Consider the following 25,922-nt stretch of genomic DNA (forward strand, 5'->3'; position numbering starts at 1 on the left):
GGATTCAAGAGAAACATTAATGAAAAATTAATGGATACTTTACCGAGCAATATTTATGCATTCCACTGTGCAACATGATTCCCTGCGAACCCTAATAATAATAATAATAATAATAATAATAATAATTCCTTTATTTAGCGGGCGAGGTTCAGCCGTAGGCTGCTCTACCACCTAACCCTTGTCATGAGCTACATAAGAAATATAAGTATATATAATATAATATGATAATATATGAGTACAGATGGAAAGCTTGATTACACTAAAGAGAAATAAAAAATCACATTACCTACAATTACGAATATTCTCATTTCAGTAATATTAGTCATAGGATTATATAAATGTGAAAGAACAAGAAAATATTAAAAAAGAAAAAAATACAAATGTGAAAAGAAAAAAAAATATAAATGTAAATGTTAACATAAGGTTGCATTTAAGTAAATAATAATAATAATAATAATTTGAAGATATTAATAAAATTCCAATAGTTACAGTTATAGAATATGAGTGTTTTGTCGTTCCTTGAGTGCCAGTTCATTTCTAGTATGTGCTGTTCCTGTAGAAGCATTTCTTTCAGTTGAATTTTGAAACTCTTATTGAGTTTTATGGATTTAACATTTGTTGGTAGTGCATTCCATGCTTTTGGGGCAGATATAGAAAAGGATGAGGTATATAGCGTAGTCGAATGGTGAGGAATGTCAAGTTCGTTGTGACGACGTGGCCCGTGTCTGTGAATTGTGTTGCGATTACATAATTTTTCAAATAAGTACGCGGGTTTACGTTCAGTTTGCAGATCATGAATGAAAGATAGATAGTGTAGTAGCCTCCTGTTGGCCATTGTTAAAATATTATGTCTGTTTAAGATGGGAAGGATGTGATCGCGTTTATCCAGGCCAAAAGTATATCTGATGCATGCATTTTGTGCGATTTGAATTTTTCTGGTGTTTTTCTTCGCAAGTTTGGACCCATACACAGTGTCACAATAATCAAATAGTGGAAAAATTAAAGATTGAACTAGTCTAAGTTTACATTCTGCAGGTAGTTGATCTTGGAAACGGTAGAGGTTTCTCAGAACAAAATATGCTTTTTTACATTGTGCATTGATGTGGTCCGTCCAGTCCAACGTATCGTTAACAATCAAGCCAAGATTTTTTGCTGAATTTTTACATGGAATGGTTTCATTATTAATTTTAAGTTCAATCTGCTCAACAATAGAATTTATTTGCGATTGTTTCGTTCCAATTAGCATATAAAGTGATTTTTCAGGGTTTATCTTAAGTCCGTTTGATGTACAGCTTCATTATTACTTTTCCGTATCAGTTCATGAACATTAATTATAACTGTAGAAAGCTTTCTTGTTATAGTTCGGCTTTCTACAAGAACCGATTCTATTCGGATTCAATGGGATTGTTATGACCCATAAGTGTCCGAAACTGTACAGTGGGATCCATGAGTATTACCGTGCATTTTATATGACCCAATAAGAGCTTCTAGAATTAAGACTCAAAACAAGCTGTTGACAACTTCTGTACCAGCATACATAAAAATCCAATGCTTAAAAACATATAGGATGTTAGAGAGAAATTAATGAAAATAATCATGGACAATTTGCACGGTAATAATCATGGATCCCACTCTAGTGGGAAACACAAGTATTGTTCGGCAAATTGCTAATGTCTATTTCATCATTGGCGTTCAATTCTTGAAGTTCTTTCTCATTGGTTAAAACAAATAAGAGTAAATATTGGGATGAACAATTTGCTCATGCCATGCGCTTATGATCGAACCTTGATCTATGGCCTTCCATTCCAAGACATTTTCCACAACTTCGATCTCTCAGTTTTTAATATTTTAATTAGCGAATAATAAATAATCTGCATTTCTAATTGCACACCAGTTGAAAAAAATATAATTTATTTCTCATAGACGGAGATATACACACGTACATATAAAGATAAGAATATCGTCACACACTAAGAAGATTCAAGATTCATCCTCAAGTTGTATGATGATGTCATTTCATTCGTGGTCATTTCAGAAGGTGACTTGATCGTATACAAGGATTCTTCATGATTCCAATCGTCCACTGCTGAATCCAAGGAGTCTTGAAACACGTCTTTCTGAAGCTGACGCGTTTCAAACCCTGGAAATGGCAATGCTAGTGCTTCGTCTATTGTTAACAATCGTGCGTGCTTGCGCATTGTCCACATGAGATATGGAGATAGCACGATACATGCCAGCTAAAAGAGGAATATAAAATAATATGAAACAGTACCTGAACGCCATTTGTGTTAGTAGCGTCATTGATTACGCCAGTTGGTGGTGCAGGTGAAGGACTAACTAACTAACTAACTCTCTGGCTTTCTTAAACCCGAAGGTTCATGGCTGCAGCAACACAGGTCTTCCATCTGTCCCTATCTTGAGCAAGATCTATATACTCTTTTCCATCCATACCGATTTCCTTCAGGTCCATCTCAACGTTGTCCTTCCATCTTCGTCTTGGTCTTCCTACAGGTGAAGGACTCCCCCCCCCTCAAATCAACTAGTCCAATATCTAACTATTCCTCCTCTAGAAGACTAACTATTTTCGATCACTGCAAGAACGAAGTTAATGTAAACAAACCCACGTTACTTCTAAGAAATAGTTCATTCCTTACGTGTAAGTTCAGTTGTTATTTTGCCCATGAATATATTGCACGTAGCCTAGCTGTACAGCTCATAATACGAGGTGTGCTCGTAAAGTTATTAGACAGGAGCCGCCACTGTTAACTGGTTAGGTTTTGCGGGGGTTGTAAGTGAGTTAAAGAAAGCTTGTCCTTGAAGGACATGGCTTTATCTTCTTTTAGTTGGGAGCTGCCTGCAGTTAGTTGAGTGCGGATGTGTGTAGTGTTGTCGGCGGATTATTGTGTGTGCGGAACAATGGATGAAAAAACGAAACAACGCTTGCACGTAAAATTTTGTTTTAAAACTGGAAACTATGCTTCGGAGATCTATGAACTGTTGAAAATAAGCTTTCGGGGGTACGTGTGTATGTAGGGCAAATGTTTTTAATTGGTATAGTAAATTTAAAGATGACCAACAATCAGTCGCAGATGATCGGTCGCATGTGAAGACAATGTTACTCGTTTTTTTCGATAGTACCGGTATTGTGCACCAGGAATATGTCTGTCAGGCTTAGACAGTCAACAAGGAATACTACAAAAGTGTTGTTGAGCGGTTACGTGAAAACGTGCGGAAGAAAAGACCAGCACTCTTGCAAAACAAGAACTGGATCCTACACCACGATAACGCACCTTCTCATCTTGCATTCCAAATCATTGAATTTCTGGCCAAATTCCAAATTCCTGTGCTTCTCCAACCCTCTTTTCTCCAGATATAGCCCCCAAACTTTTACCTATTTCCAAAATTGAAATTGCCGCTCAAAGGGAAGTGTGAGTCAATTATCCAGACAAACACGGCGACGTGTCTTAATACCCTCAAGGAGGAAGACTTCCAGGAATGCTTCCAAAAATGGAAATACCGTTGCAGTAGGTGTGTTCAATCAGGAGGGGACTACATTTCAATCGCACCTCGTATAAGGTCTGACAGCATCAATATAGCAACTACCGTTAGTGATATGGCTCTTCCATATGCACTGTATTCCTATAGTTGTCGTTCCAACAAGCAATAGCATTTCTAAGAAGAAATAGTTCCTCTCGTATGTGTTAGTTCTAGAGCTATTTTGCCCATGAATATATTGGTCGTAGCTGTACAGGTCACATTATAAGCAACTACGTTGAGTGGTATGGTTTTACCACATGCACTACATTCCTACGCGCAAGATTCCTGTACAGCTGTTGTTCCAACAGCCAATACTTTTTCTCACAAGATATACTTCATTCCCTACTTGTTAGTTTTGGTGTTACATTGAAATGGATACATTGGCAATTTTCTCCCCATCTTGTAAATTATAATTTGCAAAAATTCGGCAATCAGAGCACCTATAGAAGCGATCCTGATGCTCTTGGAAAGATCTTGTAGAACTCTTTCACACGAGATATTACATGCCTGTGTCAGAGGGGAAATTTTTAGAAGATGGTGTTATTAAAATTTAGGTAGTCAGTTTCTTAAAAACGGGTCTTTAATTTTTTTCTCAAAAAATTATATGCCATGCATACACTATTACTCAAAAACTAAATAATAATAATAATACTAGGGCAAAAGATGTTTTTTATAATAAGATAATCAGTGTAAAGTAAACTGTAATCTTAAGTGTAACTCTGCTTCAAATAATAAATAAATAAAATAACTGTATAAACTGTTAAAACTGTATAACTGTATAAAATTTGAAAATGGGATGCCAATGGGATCCAGAGTTATGTTCGATTTAGGTTAGGTTAGGGTAGGTTAAGTAATGCATGATAATCTATTTTGATAGCTACGTTCCTACATTTCAAAAGTAAAGTCTAACATAAATGATTGATTGATTTGGTGTTTAGTCCACTTTATGCACAGTAAGGCTAATCGGAACTGGACCTACAGTTTAAAGAGAGGATCCGAACCACTATGTGCCTCCACCAGGTATCGAACCCGGGACCACTTGATTACAAGCAACGACGCTACCACTGCGCCATCGGGGAGGCCCTATAACAGAAATGAAAATGTAATGTCAACACAATATTGTTGGAATTGACGTACGTGAAGCCGATCTCCATAAAGAACCAATATGAAACTGATTATAAGAAAGGAATTTTTTTAAAACAATCCTTTTGAACCTACAAAGTATCACAAAATGTACTGAGACGGTAATATGATATGTTCTGTGAACTTCGTAGGGTCATAATCCTCATTAGTTAAGACTTCCTTTACAAAAAAAAAATGAAGAGATACGCCCGCGAAGAAATTCCTCTTGTCCCACTGAAAATCATTTGGAAGACAACAAAAATATAAGAAATTAATACTAATTTAATTTCAGGTGACTGAGGGTAATATCGTACATTTACATACACAAAATGGACTTTAAATAAATAAATACCTGTAAACAGCCGTCTACAATATCAATCACCACCATACATATGGAGAAAGCACGCACTTGATTGATGCCTAAGCCGAAGCATCCCCTTGAAAACGGTTTTCTTGACTTGCTAGGGTAACAGGTGTCTGGAATCACGATGTGTACCTCTCTCCAATCATCTGGCCCACTCAAACCACAGCATTTCTCCTGAAATATACGAATCTCAATTTACTTTCACGTCCAGTTCACTCGCCCGAACCAAGTGTCACAAATGTAATAATAATAATTGTTCTTATTATTAATAAAAATAAAAATTATAAGGGCCTCCCGATGTCGTAGTTGTAAAGTCGGGTTCGATACCCTCTGGAAGCACATTGCACAGTGGTTCGGATCTCACTTTAAACTGTAGATCCAGTCCCGATTAGTCTCTCTGTCCATAAAGTGGCCTTAGCAACTTAAACAAACAAACAATAAAAATATAATTATTCCAATACAGCAATACACGTAATTGGTAATAGGTCTACAAATAATAGTAGGCCCTAATTATTATTATTACACTAGTTAGTACACGACTGACCATACAAAACTGATTCACAACAAGCGGCAAACAAGTAATTATTTTTCTTGTATACATTTACTATATTGCAACTCTTTAGGGTGGAGTCAAGATCCCGAGATCGTAGATGAACGGAAGAGATAGGAAAGCGACGTAAATACAACTGAAATAAAACGAAAGAAAATAATCGAGAGGGACGTGAATATAATCTTATTTCTCTGTTTCTCCAGCTTATTTTATTTCTCAATTCTTTTCTTTCGTTCTGATTGATTGAGTGAGTGAATGATTAGATTGAATCAATCAGAACGAAAGAAAAGAATTGAGAAATAAAATAAGCTGGAGAAAGAGCGAAACAAGAGGGAGTTAGGAAGAAGAAGATAAAAGGAAAACTATAAGGAATGAGAGACGTAGAAAAATATAAATAAACAAAGCTTGGAAAAAATGAGAGAAAGAGAAAATTGAATAAAGAACAATTCGAAGACAGGAAAGGCAACAACAGAAAAGAGAGAGAGGGAGAACAAGCCGTAAAACATAGAATAAGAAAAACAGATAATACACGAAACAAATTATTAACAACAATTTTTTTTTCTACATTACGTGGGGCGGTCCAGTGAATCGCATGATCTTCCCTGCACACGCCCATGATACCTACGGTCGTGGAGTTCGGTTTTCGGTCCACTTTATGCACATATAGGCCAATCGGGACTGAACCTGCAGTTTAAAGTAGGATCCGCACCATTATGTGACTCCACTGGGCATCAAACCCGGGACGCCTCGATTACGACGCCATCGGGGAGGCTTTACAGTTGTAGAGTTACGTGAAGAAGACTATTTCTTAAACGCGTTAATTCTTTGAAAACTATATACCGTAATCATAAACTCAATGTTGAAAAAAACAATATCAGAGTCCAACTTACCCTTTCTTGAAAATCGTCCCAGGCAGACTGGGCTTTACTGTCTGAGTCATAGATAGACACTGATTTCTCAAAGGCAGCTTTCAAGGTTTCTTCCGGTATGCGATACAGATGAATCACCCTGACGGCCAGGAAAATAGTCAGGGGATTCAATATTAACAGCTGGATCTCAAACTGTAATAATAATAATAACGAAACTAAATATCGAGTGAACAATAGATAAATGAGCAAAGGTAAAGGTAAAAAGGTAAAGTGCTCCCCTGTGCTTAGCACCACGCCATGAAGGCGTATAGGGGGTGTGGGGGTAAATGAGCACTGGATTTTTTGTTTCTATCAGTCACATAAAAGTGATTAATGATAAAAGTAGGGATTCCGGGTTCGAATCTCAACCTGGGTATGGAAGTTCTTTCGGAGTGTCCCTTCATAAGTTTCATCATATCGTCCTCATCATCTGGAGCACCCAAAAGTGGCAGAAAAGCGACGTAACATAACCTAATTGAGTCAAATCGAGTAGCTACACGTATTATAAAGATTTATTTACAAGATTCATTTTATAAAATTAATGTTTCTCAACTTGAACTATATTTTCGATGCATAAAAGTAAGATGTCAATATCAGAAGATATATAACATACACATTATTTATAATACGTATGTTCGAAACTTGGAGTTAACTTAAAAATTAAGACAATGCTATTAAATAAGTTAATTTAATACACATGGAAATAATTAAAAATAATGTTTCAGCTTTACTTGGGACGCGTTCATTAGGCTACCATCAAAATTGAATGAGAAAATAAATTTAATACAATGATTTCTGAATGCATGCAAAAACCTTAACAAAAATGTTTAAATATGAATTAAAAATCTAAAAAAGAATTGAAGTTTTAAGTCTATTTTAAGCATAAATTGTCTAACCGGAAGTAGACCTAAATCGTGATTGCCTTATTTTGAGATAATATTGATTGAGTTGGTGTTTTAAGTCCACTTTATGCACAGTAAGGTTAATCGGGACTGCACCTACAGTTTAAAGTGGGATCCGAACCACTATGTGCCTCCATCGGCTATCGAACCCGGAACCCCTTGATTACAAGACGACGAACCTACCACTACGCCATCGAGGAGGCACTTATTTTGAGATAAAAAAAAAAATGACCGCCTCCTTATCTCTAACGTCTAATTCGACAGGCGTGTAAGGAAGCTTCCTTTCACACTGAAGCGGCAAGCGATACGTGTCACTTGGAAACGAATCTTCAGTAATAAACAGTTTTTCGTACCGAAGCTCGTTTTATCATTTCGTGCAACGTGTCGCCTCTGCATTCTGATCGCGCAGGCGCATTTTTTTTACTACAGAATAGAGCTGTACGTTGTTTATTGTTATTGTTATTGATTTAGTTTATTTTACTTCGCGTTTTGTGCCTCTTGGCTAATTTGCGAAGATGGGGATGAGTGATGAAGTGATGAAATTGAAGAATGGACATTCACAAACAACCAAGCCCGAGAAGGATTCGAACCCGGGACCCTTGGCGTCGCAGCGCGATGTGCTAACCACTCGACCACTGGGTCCGGCAGCTCTACGTTCTGCTTGTCGCTTTAGTTTCATATTACTGTGTCGCGTATGGCCTGTCAGTTTGGCACGAAAGCCAAGGGATTTTTCAGACCAAAGCGTCACGTGTCACTTGGAAACGAACCTTCAGAAATAAATGCAACCTTTTATAGCGAAGCGTATGCGTTTGCATGTCGCTAAGGCTGGACCATTTTCTCAATAACGTGCATCGTGTCGGTGTGAAACCCTTCTGTCACTTGTCGGTTCGGTCTGAGAGCTTCCTTACACGTCCAAATAAAATCCTACTGTCCTGCCTGCAGTGACTCACAATAACAAAGATCCATTTACGGTTCTTGTAAGACCCAAGGAGTCCAAAAAGCGCGGCTATGCATCCAATGGAGCCACACTCGAGGAAATGAAGAGTTGAATCGTATTCGTGATGGAGATCATCCAGTACAGTTGCAGGAAGTTGAGAGGTAACCTGTGAGGACTTTACACCACCCACCAGCACAGCAATGGACAGAACCTGATAAATATTTCATTGTCTTAGTACTTCTAGATAACGTTCTTGATAAGGGTAAGGATTTTAAGGTGCAAAATTATGGTCGGAAAAGGCAAAAAGTGTTGTTAAGATGTTTTCAATAAGGTGCAAGAAATATGCTAATAAAATCCCTTTAATCAATTCTCTCTTTTTCTGCACCTTCTGTATATAATGCGCGCGGACCGCAGAGAGAACTGTGTATATAATGCGCGCGGACCGCATAGAGAACTGTAGTTCTGCCGAATAGGTTTTGTTGAAGTTTGTGTTTTCTCTCGCGGGTTTTGCTACATTATCTTGGGAACTATTGGGCCTGCAATGATTATATTATACCATTTTATACTTCTCGTTCTGCTCTACAAAATGAGACTATAGGATTTATGTAGCTGCTCAAGAAGAGTGAAAATCATTTATTTTTCTGTCCAATTTTTTTTAATAAAACATGAAAGAAAAGGAAGGGAAAAGGTGATGAAGCATCAAAGAGAGATTAAAAGGGGATAAATGTGCAAATCTCACGAAAAGGTGCAACAAATTGTGGTTATTTTACTTGATTTAATGTCCTAAAATACCTCAAACGATTGGTATGAAAACAGCTATATGTTTGGAAAGGTGCTGCACCTTAAAATCCGTTCCCTGTTCATGATACAGCACGAATGAAACAAATATATTTACTAATAATAACAGGGTGTAATCAGGAGCGAACGAGTCTCGCCCTGGACATGGCTGTAGCTTTCTGCACATTCGTTCATCAATCCCATCTACAATGCAATTATTTCGTTATTGTGTCACTATAGAATGCAGACAGTTAGCATTATGAAACATCATGGGCGTCGGGAGGAGGGCGGGAGTTGAACCAGTCCTTGGACCACCCCCGCCATTGATATTGTCGTCGTTCAAGTCAGATAGCGTTTTATTTTTAATCTTAATAACATAAATATAGTTGAATTAGTATTCGAACAGAATCCCGAAGAAAAAGGCCTTAAATTAAAAAAAAATAATTGTAAAATACTCGTATAATTACGAGTTTATACTTATCTTAATATTTTACCATTTAAATTAAAGAATAAATTGTCTCGCAGGTTTCAAAATTTCAAAAACGAGTTTTGTGTGAGTGGTATAAGACTAAAATGTTTCCCCAAAATTTAAATTAATAACAAAATAGAACTGTAGATTTCAGAACACTAATTGTATGAAATGTACACAACATAATAGAAAAACAGTTAGGCCTATGCTGGATAATCAGGATTAGAAAAATAATTTCAAGGATATAATAATAATAATAGATTGAGATGGTGTTTAAATCCACTTTATGCACAGTAAGGATAATTGGGACTGGACCTACAGTTTAAAGTGGGATCCGAACCACTATGTGGCTCCCCCGGGTATCGAACCCGGGACTTCTTGTTTACAAGACGATGACGCTTGAATACCATTGGTTTATTTTTATTAGTTTATGATAGTTATTCTATAATAATAATCATCATAGGCATGATAATTATTTTTATTGTTATTTCCACTATTTAAATTTTATCTATGTCCTAACACCTCCCCGAAAATTCTGGCGAAGACCATGACCAGCATCTAATTGGACCGTGACTTAGCGTTATAATCTAAATGAGTGGTTCTCATTCTTTTTCAGTTCGGGACCCACCTGAAGGATATTACACTTCATGGGACCCTTAAGCATGGGCGCCGGCAGAATGACTTGTGGGGTGTCACCCAGTTTATAATCTCATTTTTGCAAACATCGAGCACTTTAAGAAACCCTCTTGTACACTTGCTTAAGAAATTACACATACTTCATTCTAGAAAAGTAAATATGTAATTTCAAAAACTATATTCCGGCCGTCGTACCAACCGGTGTCCATTCACAGCACAGAACGGTTATTTTGACAAAATCCTTTTTCCCTGCTGGCTGCTTCGGGAAGTGGGACTTTTATTGTTGCCGTTTCCTGCCCAAGCACTAGGCGTAATTGGTTGTTGGACCGCGAGTTCGTTCGTAGGTAAACGCGGCAACAGAGGGTCACTGCCATAAAGGCGGTCTCCCGCTGGATCCTAGGCCGTCCCGGCTATAATTTACGCTAGTTTAACATCTTAACTAAACACATGCTCAAATTGAAAATATTTTTGACTCACCTAACTAATGTGACTTATGTGGATTGGATTGGATTGATTTGGTGTTTTAAGTCCACTTTATGCACAGTAAGGCTAATCGGGACGGGACCTACAGTTTAAAGTGGGATCCGAACCACTTGTGCCTCCACCGGGTATCGAACCCGGGACCCCTTGATTACAAGGCGACGACGCTACCACTGCGCCATTAGGGAGGCCGTGTGACTTATGTGCAATTGTAGAGTGCGAATAACAGAAATGTAGTGTTTAAACTATCTACAACACGGGTTGAATTTAAATTGTTAAAACAATTTATCTTAGTAATTTAAATGTAATAGGTTTTTAAGACAGAGTAAATAAATTTTCGAGCCTGTCTATCATACCCACCAAACGCCCTCTAGGGACCCAGCAATGGGTCGCACCCCATAGGTTGAGAAATGATGGTGTAGATAGATACTCGTAAAAGAATGGTTAGATGCGTATTTAAAAGAAATATCTTACTGAATTCTGGCACACAAACTTTACTCTAATTGTAATCATGGGGTCCCAGGTTCGATACCTGGTGGAGGCCCATTGCACAGTGATTCGAATCCCACTTTAAACTGTAGGTATTTCCGTGCATAAAGTGGACTTAACACAACAATTCAAAGAAACAAACTTTACTCCAAACCCTACCATTCTCATAACGGAGAATGCACCGATCATTTGTTTCACTGAATCTCCTGACAAACACTGCCACTTCGTTTTGTCTTTAGACTCCCTATTCCTGAGTTGAGAAGAGCTAGAATCACTACTTGACTGTATAACACTCATCGTCAACAGAAGACTTTACACAAAGTTCAGCACTACGCAAAGGTTAAAATCATCTTCACATAACATATATGCATTACAGGAATTACTGAATTGCTAAAACTAATAATTATAAGCTTCTCGCTGTACAAATTAATGATATAAGCAGATATTACACAAATGTGAATTGCATGGAAGTATAAAACCATTGGAAAAAGAGCTGCACTTCCAATCGTTGGAGTTATCCAGCCCTGGCCCAAAACCATGGTAACGGTTGAAGTTTTTGCGTGCGATGACGTGTAACCGGCCAAGTGAATGCATCACTTCAATGTGAAGTCACGTGAAATGACAGAACGACAGTGTTGCAGTATGCAGATATTAAACACGAGAACAAGAACAATGTCTAGATGAGGATGTGTACTACAGGCTGTGGTAAAGGAGATGCGATAACCACTAACGCCGTCAAACGGTTGGGCGGGAACTTTACGTCACATACCATGAAGAAGTAATAGGGTCTGAGCTGATTATGTCCTTTGCGATTAGTCCACTCAGAATTAGTTCACTTCATCAAATGATTTACTAAATCTCATCAATTTACATTGTCGAATTCATTATTTGAGTTTTTTTGGTTTAGGTTCAACATCTTCACCGAAGAGAAAATTATGCTCATTTCTTTGTTTTCCTTGACCCTGTACATCCAGGGTCAAGGAAGTCAGTAATAAGGTGTATTATATACAGTGTACACCTATAGATTGAATTGTATCTTCTCCAAATATGATGTATAAAGAAACAAACTGCCGGAGAACTAAGTGACGTGAGTGTACATTTTTATATTACTATTATAGTGTAACCACAAGCAAAAAAACCTGCGCAGACTCGCGACTCCTGTGCACCGTACTCCAGTGTGGAGGGGATGGGGAGAAGAGTGGAGCACGCTCTCTTAGAGTCCGAGTTGAACGGAAGAGGAGGAAGGTGCGCGGGGACTTTTCGACGAAGGTTCTTTTTCTTGTAGTCGCTCTTATAAAAGGGGAACTGTGATTGGTTATTCATCAATTTTATCACTTCTTCATCATCTCAATTGACTTAAATGGCCGGAAGAGCAAAGTAAATTTATCAAATGTAAATGCAAACACTTGCAGTTTAATAAATAACCAAAATAGAATGAAAAATGAGCAGTTTGTATTTTTATTGCTTTATGTGAATTGTACACCAATGGCAAAAGAAATGGTAGGCGAATTGCCAATCACCGTTTTCCTCCAGTCTGTTTTCCCCAATCTGGTGATCACAAATTGAAATAAGCAGAGGACAACGTCTGCTTTCCATCATTTAAAACAACAAAGGATGTAGAACAAAAAAAATTAAAATAGCGATGGACAATTTGCCTACTATTATCTATCTCTTGAAGAATAAAAATGCATCTAAATTTAGAACCACAGTTAATAGCTTGCTAATGTAATATTTGTTTTATAGAAGATTAGTTGGGTAACATTTTCCATTAATGGACATTAACTTTAAAACTTTTTCTTATTATTACAAAATACACTACATTACTTCTTAACTTTCTTAAAGTATTATTGTTTTTACTAATTTAATAGATATAACTAGACTATAGGTTAATTTCCTTGTATTCAAAATTAGACATTAATATTATTGACATATTCCATATCATAGTGAAACTTATACTTGTATGATCAAGAGAATGGAAATCAATGAATTAATATTTGTAGTTGGTTGTACGCCTTTAATTTTGTTTTAAATTAATGTTTCAAAAAAACTATATTTCTGCAATATACTTCTACAACTGAATTCTACCTTATGGCCAAGTTACAAAGCAAAAATTAAACCATAAAGCTAAACTTCTACAGCTGATGATCAAAATCTAATTACGGCTTCGCAGTAACGCAACTTAGCGTTGAACAAAACTTCGTGTATATTTTGTACTTATAAAATACCGACACGAATGTTGTCGTATTAATCATTTTACACATCGGTAAGAAGCCACACTTGGTTTCTACTGCAGAAATTAAAGACTACCCATCGAAAGGTGGAAAAAAAATGTGCCCTTGCATGTTAACCTGAGACTGTAGTGGCGTGCCCAGGATTTTCGAAAGGGAGGGGTTACGTACACTATTTTTGATAGTCATCCCTCATTTTGCCATCTTTTCCTACATTTGACGGTTATTTTAGGAATACTGGGCCAAAGGGGTGGGGGGGTTACAACCCCCACCAACTCCTACTTGGGCACGCCACTGCCTGAAAGAGAATGAAATATTACTTCATGCCAAGTTTGCGTGAAAGCAAAGTTGAACAGTATTACATTTTATGTTAGGCAGACTTTGATATATTCGCGGAAACATGTTGTGCACTGAAGAAAAAAATACAAGTGCATAGCCTAGTGTAAATATAGCGTAAATAAATGCTCATTTGAACTTCTTTCTTCTAGTATGCACAGTATATTATGTTCAACGTACTTGGAAGATGTATCTTGTGCTGATCTAAAATAAATAATACATAATGACAAGTGGTGTGCGGTATCTCGAAAAATCGGGACCGGGATCGGAAAGAAAAATTCCGTCCCGATCCCGACTTCAGCAAATGACTTCCCTACTTTTCTGGATCCCGAGCAGTCGGGAAATACCGAATGGTCATTTTGAAACGGTATTAATTCTTGACGTTTTCTACATTTCAAGTGTCTGGAACTTATCGCAAATTGTTAGTTTTCATTCGAGAAATGCAAAGACAATCACTTAAGGTGAAAATGACGTGTAGAATTTGAGATTTCCAGAGCCTCGGGAAATTTCGGAAATTTCCCGTCCCGAAAATTTTCCGACTAGTCGAGAAATTGCAAATATTTCCCGTCCAGAATGTCGGGATTTAAAAAAATTAACGTTCCAATCAATAATATTCTGTCCCGCATAACAATAAGTACCTATCTATATTTATTTTCAATTTGTCTGAAGCCACAAAATGCAAATGGGTGGAAATGCTCATTTGTGTACTCGATTTCGTGTGTTCAGTTTCTGGCATGGTTTCCTATCTGCATAGTGCAACACTAGCGCATAGATTTAGAATTCATTTCATGGATAAATTCACCTCTTACCGTCGTTTCGTCATCACGAGTAAACAACGGATTGGCCCAACCTATGCTTCTAATAACCTTGGAGTTATCACATCAAGGATGATGTCATGACAAGATTCGTAGATCAAGGTATATCCAGAGCCTGTAAGAGCGCGCTCATTGGCCGACGTAAGGACGTCATACTACAGAACACAATGACACGATACTTACCGACTACTGTGAAGGTTTGTGAAACGTTCAAGAGTTATAGAGAGGTTTGCTTTCCGTCCAGTTTGTGCACATATAGGATAAGCGAAACTGGACCTACAGTGGGATCGGAATAACAGAAACGTGCTAACACCTGAACCTTTGATTGCAAGCCAATAGCTTTAATTACTAGATCATCGGGTAGGACAAAATGATATCAAAGGAAAAATATTATACATACAACTTTTTTGTACTGATTTTAACTTGTTGAATGGAATAACTTTACAGATTTGAACGTCTAAAGTAAAATTAAAATTGAAAATAAGACCAAAAATATAATAACGGGCAATAAGTCAGGTTGATCTTGTGTTTCTTTCATGTAGTTGGTACGATGAAACCGCATAGCAAGTCATTTCTCAGTACAGTCTCCCTTTCATTACGAGTGGAATGTAACATTAAAACGTTTACATTTCCAAAAAAAGAATGAAGAAATTGCAGATAAAATTTAATAAAAAAACTAACAGTAAATAAATATTGAAAACGGGAATTTCAAGTATCTACAAAGTTTTCAAGTCACTGACTTATGAAGCCCGTGCACACAAACGTACGTAAGTAGAAGTATTAACTCCTTTATATTAACTACATAAAATACATCTGTAGTAATATTAACAAAATAACTTGTGCCTTACAGAGAAAAATATTTTTATTTACAATTATCGCACTTTTATCAAAGTTATATGGGTATCAGGCACGACAGATAGCGTTCCTCTCACGAAAACAGCAACCTTATTGATACGAAAATATCAACTGCCTAAAAAGAGAAGAGAAGAGAAAACGTCTGTAGGATTAGAAGAGAAATATTGATGCGAATATGAGAACTTAGAGCACGAATGGCCGAGTCGCCATTGGTGGAAGAAGGCACGTGTGAAGGTGGAGAGGTGCAAGAGTGTTGTAAGAGGACGAAAGGGGGGCTTCGTCGGTCGCGTTCATGTAATAGAAGCCTCTTGTCATCTGATTCGTGAGTAAGAGTGCATTGTGGCATTGATATCATAAGAGAAGAAACAGGACGGAATTCCGTGAAAAAGAGGGCGCCTTCTCCCACCTTATTTCTTTTTCTCAACGCAAGCGGCTCCCCCCCCTGCTCTGCGTATTACAATAGTCTCTACAGAAATGATAGTGTAATGCAGTTAATTGGGCTAAGGTTTAGTCCACGTCTGGTGCACAAGTGTGCTACTTTACAAGTTTCAAAACTTCATCATTTACTACACTGTGGACGAGGGCCTTCCAGTGCTTCAGAGCGCGCTGACAGTACACTTTATCATTCTTGACCTTTTCTTGCAAGTACAAACGTTCATCATGAATTCGTCTCTTCCCACTGTGAGAGGTAGGCCTACTCACTAACAGAGCCATTTTCTAAGTGACGAGGAAGACATTCAGCATATAGAGTCACTGAAATTAAATCAGGGGTCAGAGGTGGAAAGATGTGCAAGAGAGATAAGTGACAGAAAAATGTCTAGCACCAAAATGCTCAGGTAACAAAATGTATGGCACCAAAATTCCCTAGCACCAAAACATCAGCACCAGAATGTCAGACTTCCCGGAAAATTGCCCATGGCTATTTACATTAATTAATTTTTCTCCTGCACCTTACGTGCTTCTAAAATGGATTTTTACTTATGTTGGTTCAGATGTTGTCAGGAACTTTTTTGTAGAATTATTTTCCTGTAGTTTACCGTTATTACAAGCATTAGTAAACAGTTTTTCTTTGTGGCGTTTCAGGAGAACACACGCTCCCTTCATCAGACATTTATTTTCATTTTGACTAAAGATGCAGTTATAATAATGGTTCTTTAAACAAAAAGAAGCCGTTATGTAATGGATGTTGTCAATGTTACATTATTGTAATATAGCAACCTAACTGTGAAAAAAAACAGTCTGTTTTATTTTTATTTCAGATAAAAAAATTGGACACATTATTTTTTATTTAAAATTATGAATCCCAAATATCATCAGGTAATTCAAAGTCATCATTGTTTTCACAAAGTCTCTTGATGTTTTCTGTTACATAAAATTTTAAAGATGGTGGCTTACTCCATTTGTGAAAAAGAAAACTCCATACTGGATCTATGTTACCATTTTCATTATTTAATTTTCTGCAATGAACAAAGCTTCCAGACATTCAACTCTATGTTTCCCGTCAATCTTTTTAAAACCCTTCTCTTCTTAATCAGATGCTTCTCTTCGATGATGTGAGCTGACAAACCTGTTCTTGCTGTTTGTCCTACATAATCCTTTGAACATGAACAACTATATTATATATTCCTGTGGTTTCCACATCTGGTAGAGAGTTTCTAATTTTGAATTCATTAAATGTACATTCCAAACTTCTTGGTGATCTAAAAACAATTTTGAAATTAAATCTTTTGCAATTTAATGTGAGAATCCCTTGTGGAATGGAATGCACACAAATTTCTTTTCAACAGATTTTTCATCTTTGTCTGTATTTCTCTTTTCCTTTAGTTTTCTTGCGACTTGTTTTTTGATTTGGTTTATTCTGTTAGTGTGAAAGGCTTTTTAATATAACAAAGGAAAATCGTTAGGTTACTATATTACAACAATGTAACATTGACAACATCCTTTATACAGGGTGTCATTTTAATGGCGCCCACGGACCACGGAAACGTATAGAAGACATCAAAACAAACAACATGTCTGAGTAACATTTTTCTCGTTGGTGCATCATTTCGGCGCCACAGTCGTTCAAAAAAGCCCGTTTTGCCGCCTGAATGCTGGCAACCACACACAACATTTGATTGCATTTGTGATGCCCTTTCCCGCCCTGAAGCGATGCGTTCCAGGGTTGCCAGGAACACTCATATTCTGTGAAAAATGACATAGCTACAATCAGCCACATTATGTACCGTAAAAGAAAACGAGAAAACACGTTCTTTAACCTAACAGGAAGTAAACAAACGACACGAAAACTTGTAGAAAGAAAACAGAATTCAAGTGGAAGTGGTCATTACGAATTTTGTCTCAGCTTACATGTCAAATATTTGCAAATCTAGTTACCAAGTTGGCATCTACAATTTAGTCTATCCACTTTGTCCTTCTGATACTAGCTGTCTGTGACACACTGACCAGATGACAACATAGAAATGAATGAACTCAAAATTCCAAAGGTAAACAACACATAATGTAATGTATATTCAGGGCATTATGAGGCAAGTGACAAAAGTGGTTGAAAAAAACAGGGATATAAGTAGTAGTAATACAAGCTGTCCGACGACTGTGTTTATCTATGCACCGGATACACATGTAATGTAATAGTTTGCAATTATGAACAGGACAGTATATTCGCAACTGATTCATAATTAGATTGTTACTGTGATTGTATGATTGTACGTGTTTTAGCCGTAATGTAACAACGTGAACCTCGGATACTTCCGTTATCAGCACAAAAGTACCACATGGCATCTGAACACACACCTGTAGATATCAACCTTGCAACGAGATTTGCAAATATTTTACATGTAACTGGGCGTAAACAGCCACATGTAAGCTGTAAGTCCAATAAAATGTATTGTTGTTGATATTTGACATGTACGCTGAGACAAAATCACATATTGACACTTACGTTTTTACCATTTATCATATCGTTGGTTCACTTCTCCCTTCCCCTGAGATGACTGCTGACCTTCTGGCTGGTAGGCTATGATGTTCGGTCTACTGGACGCGTTTCTCGGTTCGTTTTACACTTAATCATGTGGTTGGTAGTTTGTCAATTTTCACAAAATTTGTGTTCCTTGCAACCCTGCCGTGGGCTGTTTCGCCGCAGGAAATGACATCACAGATACGATCAAATGTTGGGTTGGGTTGCCAGCATCCAGGCGGCAAAACGGTCTTTTTTGAACGGCTGTAGCGGCGAAATGCCCAGGGCGAGCCTCAGCTACTGGGCGGGTCCGTAGGGTGGTGGATAGAAAACGGTCTGCAGATATGCAGATTAGGGACCATGACGGTTAGACCGGAGTCCCCCCGAACCGAGGCGACCAGGTTATCAGGGTGTGGGAGTGTAGTTATTGGCAAGACTACACTCATTAAATACCACAATGCTTGATAACGACCTGGTGACATGGCGAGTAAGCACCGCCATTAAATAGGTGCTGCCCCCGCTGCCTTGCGGGTAGGGATTAACTCAAAGGCTAAGGGAAGGAAAACCCTGAAAGAAAACCATGGGTAGAGATAGCTCTGTAAGGCGTGGTGAAGCCAATCTCTCTAAGGGAGTAAACCCAATACAAATCCTGGTCCTCCAGGTTGGGGGTTGAGGCATTGGGCTGACGACCCAATCCTCGGAAAATATCCGCTGTTCAGAGACCCAACAATGAGCCTCGGATATGGAGGGAAACCAGAAGACGAACACGGCTACGAGTTAAGGTAAATGATCTCAGGATGGGGACATGGAATGTGCAAACAATGCTACAAGCTGGTAAGCTACCAGAAATTGTTGATGAATTTATAAAATATAAGTTGCATGTTCTGGCACTGCAAGAAATAAGATGGCCTGGGAGTGGTCAGATAGACAAGGGAAACTGTACAGTTTTGTACAGTGGTGCTGAAACAAGAGGACACAGGGGTACAGGCTTTATAATAAGTAGAGAAGCTAGGAAATCACTAATGGAATTTATACCAGTAAATGACAGACTGTGTAAAATTAGACTTAAAGGCAAGTTCTATAACATCTCCATCATCTCTGCTTACGCACCTAACGAGGATGCAGAAGAACTGGACAAGGAAAAATTTTATGACGAGTTGGACTTGTTAAATGAAAGTACAAGTAGTCATGATATACTACTTGTCATGGGTGACTTCAATGCAAAAATTGGAAGAGAATCTGAAGTCAAAGAAGTGGCAGGAAAGAATTCTTTACAAAATAAAATGCTTGCAAAAAGTACCCAATTCCCTAGGAAAGATATTCATAAAGGCACCTGGAGAGCTCCCGGCGGAACATACACAAACCAGATAGATCATGTTCTGGTGAACAGCAGATATGCCACATCTGTTATAGACGTTAAAACACGCAGAGGGGCCAACTGTGACAGTGATCACTTCCTAGTCAAATCTATATTGCGGCAACGATTGTCTAATATAGGCAAAATCAAGGGAAAAAGGAGAACTGGTTGGGATATAGAAAAGTTAAAGAAAGACAGCGATAAGAGAGCTTTTCAGGAACAAATACACCAACAATTAAGTGATGAGAATGAAAATAATAGCATTGAGGAAATATGGAATGATATGAAGATAACTCTGACTGAAACATCAGAAGAGATATTAGGGCAAAGGAAGAGATCTAACAGAAAAGATTGGTATGATGAAGAGTGTAGAGTAGTAATAGGGAAGAAAAATGAGTTACGGAAAAAGATGATTCAAAGAGAAACAAGAGCATCGATGAATGCATATAAAGATGCTAGGAAGGAAGCGACTAAAATCTGTAGGAGGAAAAAGACATATTGGATGCAGGAGCGAGTAAGGAAAATAGAGGAACATCAGACAGAGGGTAATACAAGACAAATGTACAAAGCTGTTAGAAATCTTAGTACTGGATATCAACCAAGGTTAAACCTATGTAAAGACAAAAATGGGAAGCTTATTACGGATCAAGCCAAATGTCTGGAAACATGGTCAGAATATTTTCAGGAGCTCTATGAATCTAAATTTAATATAACAGATAATGCAGATGAAGACCAAACCCAAGTTACAGAATGTGAGGTACAAAGACCACCGTTTGAAGAAGTAAAGTGTGCAATATTAAAATTAAATAATAATAAAGCACCTGGAGAAGATTTGCTCCCTACAGCTCTTCCCCATCCATAAAAAGGGTGATAAAAGGAATTGTGGCAACTACAGGGGGATAACACTATTAAATATTGGATACAAAATATTTTCCAATATCCTATATATGAGAGCATCTAAGCAGGCAGAAGAAATCCTAGGGGAATATCAATGTGGATTCCGTCCAAATAGATCTACCATAGATTACATCTTCACTATATCTCAAATTATGGAAAAATTCTATGAGCAAAATATAGATCTACACTTTTTATTTATAGACTATCAACGAGCATTTGATAGCTTACACAGAGCTGGGATCATGAAAGTATTCAAGAAAGTAGGATTTCCAGATAAATTAATAAGATTGATAAAGGTAACCTTGGAAAATACAACAGCGGGAGTCATGGTGCAGGGAGAAGTCTCACCAACCATTAACATAGAAACAGGAGTGAGGCAAGGGGATGCTCTGTCCACCCTAATTTTCATTATTGTACTACATGATATTATCAGTCCACTGCAAAAAAGGGGGAGTATATTCTACAAAACAACACAGATACTTGCTTATGCTGACGATATTGTGATAATATCAAGGACACTTGCAGATCTTAAGAGCACTTTTTTAAAGATAGATAGTAAATCCAGAGAAATAGGACTATTAATTAATGAAACTAAAACAAGATATATGAGAATGTCCAGATCGCCAGCCAGACGAAACTCTCTGGCTTTGAATGTAGGCACATATCACTTTGAGGGAGTACCCACTTTTACTTACCTTGGAGCTCATCTACATAACAACATAGAAGAAGAAGAGATTGTTAACCAAACGATACAGGCTGGAAATAGACAGTATTATGCACATATAGAATTATTTAAGTCAAAAAACCTCTCTAGGAACACAAAATTAAGACTGTATAGGACACTTATTAGACCAGTTATAGCATATGGTGCAGAATCTTGGAAACTTACATCTAATGCAGAAAGCAAGGTAATGTGTTTTGAAAGGAAGATATTACGTAAGATCTTTGGCCCTGTTAGGAATGAAGATGGATCCTATAGAATTAGGAATAATATGGAGTTAGAAGGATTGATTCAATATGAACATGTGGTGAGATATATATAAAATCTCAACGCTTAAGATGGGCAGGACATCTGATGAGAATGGAAGAGGATAGGCTACCACGCCTGGTATTTAATCAGAAATTGTGGGGAACAAGGCCAAAAGGAAGACCGAGGGGAAGATGGATCGATGCGGTTGAGGAAGATTTGAGAAGGATGAATATAAGCAATTGGAAAAATGTAGCTCAAGATAGAACAAAGTGGAGGAAGATTGTTTGGGATGCCAGAGCCCACCAAGGGCTGTAGAGCAAAAGAAGAAGAAGAAGAAGCGGCGAAATGATGCACCAACGAGAAAAATGTTACTGAGAAAAGTTGTTTGTTTTGACGTCTTCTATACGAATCTGTGGTCCGTGGGCGCCATTAAAATGACACCCTGTATAACGGATTCTTTTTGTTTAAAAAAGTGCTAACCATTGCTAAACTGTATTTTTAGTCAAAATGAAAATAAATGATGAAGGGTGCGTGTGTTCTCCTGAAACGTCACAACGAAAAAACGGTTTTCTTATGCTTGTAATAACCGTAAACTACAGGAAAATAATTCTACAATGCAAGCAATGCGTACATACAAGAGAACTATAGTTTTTTGTAGTTTTGATTCAATTCTTGAATGTCTCATTGCGTAAAACAAGGACAATAAACATGGATATCGACAATTTGCTTGGTAATACTTACGCATCCCATTCTACAGTAAAAGGACGTTGCATATCTCTTCACTTCACCATTCATCTTCACGTTGCAAGTAACCCAGAAGTTAGATAGGACATGGGAGACGAGCAATAAACGAAATAGGAAGTACCTTCCGAAAATCCAGGTTCTATTCCCTGGCTAATTTCACCATTTTAACAAAGTTTAAATTTTAAAGTACAGTTACCGGCACGTACCTGAAGAAATATAAAGCATACAAAAACACTAAGACACCACCCAGCGTAACTTTCCAGAACTTGGTATGCAAAGTTCAAACATCCTACAGTGTAGTGGAAACCCGCCTTATCCTCTTTCATAAAGCAACTCCTTGGGATGTTGAAATTGTACCTCACCCATGTCTCTATTCCTCCGATACCACAACAATGCCCCTATAAGATATATATGGTATTAAAAAGTTTAAGTATATTGTCAAACTGGCAATATAATGGATATTAGTATCTGAATTTCAGCTAACATAATGAGAATCTATAATTTGTCATGAAAGCTTGAAATTCTTTCTCTTGAATAAAAAGACACACACACACACACACGCGCACACACACACACACACACACACACACACACACACACAAGCTCGAGCATAGCCAAATAGTTAACACTCTCGCCTCTTATACAGACAACGAATTTAGTAGTGCTGTGTAATTTGTAATAGTGCTGTGTATAATAGTGCTGTGTCCTGTATACCAGAAGGTACAGCTCCCGCCAAGAAATGATCTGTCGTCTGCGGGCCGTTGTTTCCAAATGTATGCTTCGTGCAAATTCAGCGACTGACTGTTATGTTGCACGGGTCCTTCGAAAGGGCAAACAAATAATATCAAAACCCTCAGAGGGCAAATTCTTGTTGATTGGCCTTCTGAGATATCACCTCCCAATGTGCCGATTGCGTTCTCTCGCCTCCGCTGTTAATGTGGCAACCAGGAGTTCCAATCTCCCTCGCAAAGGAAACGGCGAGCTCTGACTGGCAGAGAGCAGAGCACGTGCTGTCTACAGAGCTCCTCTCATTGGATGGGAGCACTCACGCAATGGCTGTCAAGGTTTTCAAGCAGACAACAGACGACCGAGTGGCGGGAGCCGTACAAGAATACACTTTCTGAGGTGTATATATACACCAAGCAAAAATTGGCTACGTGTTAATGCTAACCTTTTGTTGAATGCCGTCCCAGAAATTAGTCACGCCTCTTTTTCTTCCATAATCGGGCATAATGTTCTCAAGTATATTTGCAATATCTTGTTTCGTGAGTTGAGACACATCACTCAGCAGTTTGATGGCGATGATTACTGGTACCAAAAGGACTATCATAATAAACACATGCTGCGACAGAGAAACAAGGCATTTCTAAAAGTCACAGCACAATATAATTCCGAAATCTACAATGCATTATACCATACATTTACTTAACCTAAATCGATTGTGAAAAAATATCTCAAGAGAAGTAAACTTGCAAACTTACTCAAGAAATATACCTTGTTTCAGATCAGATATATAAAAAATTAGGTTTATTGAAACAAATGTCACGTACAATTCTACTCAATATAAATTAACCTAACAAATTATACCAATAGCAATCAATCAAAAAAGAAAGCCATGATTTATGTATACAATATTTATAAAAAAATATTCGCAATCAAGCTATCCAAAGATTTCTTGTTGATCTTCATCCAGAAAGCAAATTGTATTATAAGGAATCACAATTCTGATCCTCACCATCCCTCCTTCACATAAAGTACGTATGAACCTTTATGAAATTTTCGTTCATACGAATGCAAACTACAGGCCGAGTCCCAGGACACCCTAATCAGTAGAAAACGACTTGACGGAAGGCGATGAAATTTCAGATATGGGTAATTGCGGTGGGGTACGCCAGATGGAGCTAGTGTGTATCATGGCGGCCATCTTGAAAGCCGCCATCTTGGAATTACATCCAGATTTTCAAATTTTTACGAATTGTGCGGCTATACCCATGAAAACAGTAACAAAATGGTATAATTTCTGTTTTAGTTACGCAATTATTTAAAATTTCTAAATGGTAAAATTGTCTGCAATATTAGCTATGTCCTGACGACATATTTATTCCAATTAAACCTGAAGGAATTTATTTCCAACTTGAAATTAAATCTCTTGGTCCTTAATTTTAAGACTCGTTGCTACTAGTTACATTTTTAAACACTGCATTTGTAATTCATTATACTCTATTAGCTCTTGCTTTAATATATAAAATATAAGCTAAAGGAATTGCTGAATGTAAAAAAGTATATACTTACGAATGCAAGATACATTTTACATTGAAAACAGTATCCCCAGAATATAACAAAGAAGACAAAGCATGCTACAATGAAGATGAATGGAACTGGAGTGGTGTAAACTAACTCTCTCCAAATGTCATGGTTGACATAGTTCATGTCAAAGTTTGCAAAACTTCCAGCTGCTAGCAGGCATATGGATAAGCACTGAAATGAAAATAAAAATACTTCTGACTTACAAAATTAAAACTCCAAAGTTCAATAACAATATAAAAAGTAGAAAGGTGAAAAAAAATCCAAAAATTCATTTACTTTTTTCACTGTTTAATTAGATCTGGTTTTGGATCCGGGCAATGGGGAAAATCAGATATTTGCAGACTGTAATTTGATCTTGTGGGCTTGCAATATGATACCAACATGATCAGAGTTATAAGATTGCAAGTTCTGTGAGGAATATCACGGGATGGAAATGCAATCAAAGAAATTAATGTTTTTTTCCACAAAAGTTACATTACTTAACACATCATCTAAACTAAAAATTATCAAAAAGTATACATTCTCTTTATTTATTTAATGGTGTACTTATAGTTACGTCAATAAGTCGTTCGAAATGGGTAAGTCTACTGTAATTTGCAGCTAATATACTCTATTTTCATTCGTGTAATGAATACTCAGTTTATTTCCATTGTCTTATGCACGTTAAATCTAATATTTCTAGCTGAAAACTCTCTCACACACAGTGAAACCACATAACCATGTTCTCTTATGTTAACGTAAACTAAATTACACTTATTTACCGCAAGAACAGTATCAGTGCCGTAATATAAAAGAATTAACTTCTTTTTGGCTTTCATCTTTGTATCCAAGGTATGTATACAATATGGTTGATTTGATAGCTCTCAAAGTGCGCTCATTGGTCATAATAAGAACATGATTATTCCGTCATCTGCAAAATAATTGAAAATCTTTTACTTATGAAGGTTATTAGAAGTATAAGACTTGACAAGAGTTGGTTGTAAGAACGAACCAAACACGTTTGTTTTTATGTACTATTTTATATAATAACAATAACAATTATTATTATTTACTGAAAGATATTCCTGCAACAAGTAAACAATCAAAATCACATGTAGCAAGAGAGAGAATGGAATTTTTTTTCCAAATCACCTTTCCTTAAAAACTAAGCAGTCATTGAGGATTCGAAATACTCGTGCATGTGGTTTTGTAAAAAATCTAGTCATTCTCAATGTAGCTAAGTGGAAGGCGTTAGTGTATTTCAGTCATTGCTTTCACAAATAAGGTGGAATAGGAGCAGAAATGGT

General features: G+C 37.3%; 1 protein-coding gene across 2 annotated transcripts; it reads right to left on the reverse strand.

Annotated features, from left to right (window-relative positions):
• Nucleotides 1–1,894: 1,894 nt before the first annotated feature.
• On the reverse strand, nucleotides 1,895–25,466 carry LOC145987561 (uncharacterized). Of its 2 annotated transcripts, XM_083121936.1 has the most exons (8): nucleotides 25,398–25,466; nucleotides 24,622–24,807; nucleotides 23,501–23,671; nucleotides 22,536–22,727; nucleotides 8,334–8,531; nucleotides 6,464–6,634; nucleotides 5,012–5,197; nucleotides 1,895–2,237 (listed from the first exon to the last, which is right to left on the reverse strand). In XM_083121936.1, exons 1-8 carry the CDS (start codon nucleotides 25,452–25,454, stop codon nucleotides 1,971–1,973), a joined length of 1,428 nt encoding a protein of 475 aa, XP_082978062.1. In that variant the 5' UTR covers nucleotides 25,455–25,466; the 3' UTR covers nucleotides 1,895–1,970. The 2 variants fall into 2 exon arrangements, with proteins under 2 accessions (XP_082978062.1, XP_082978154.1); XM_083122028.1 differs by lacking the exon at nucleotides 8,334–8,531.
• Between the last annotated feature and the right edge of the window lie 456 nt (nucleotides 25,467–25,922).

The sequence above is a fragment of the Lepisma saccharinum genome, chromosome 1 (genome assembly GCF_977018435.1).
Source record: "Lepisma saccharinum chromosome 1, izLepSacc3.1, whole genome shotgun sequence".
NCBI classification, from domain to species: domain Eukaryota; kingdom Metazoa; phylum Arthropoda; class Insecta; order Zygentoma; family Lepismatidae; genus Lepisma; species Lepisma saccharinum.

Bases quoted from the DNA above. Each gene is read 5' to 3' on its own strand.
- LOC145987561 (XM_083121936.1), bottom strand. From the start codon at position 25,454: ATGAAAGCCAAAAAGAAGTTAATTCTTTTATATTACGGCACTGATACT. The intron at 22,728-23,500 runs GTTAGCATTAAC...TATATCTTATAG, and splicing joins GGGACGGCATTCAACAAAAG to GGGCATTGTTGTGGTATCGG. The intron at 6,635-8,333 runs GTGAGTCACTGC...TTATTATTACAG, and splicing joins GTAAATGGATCTTTGTTATT to TTTGAGATCCAGCTGTTAAT.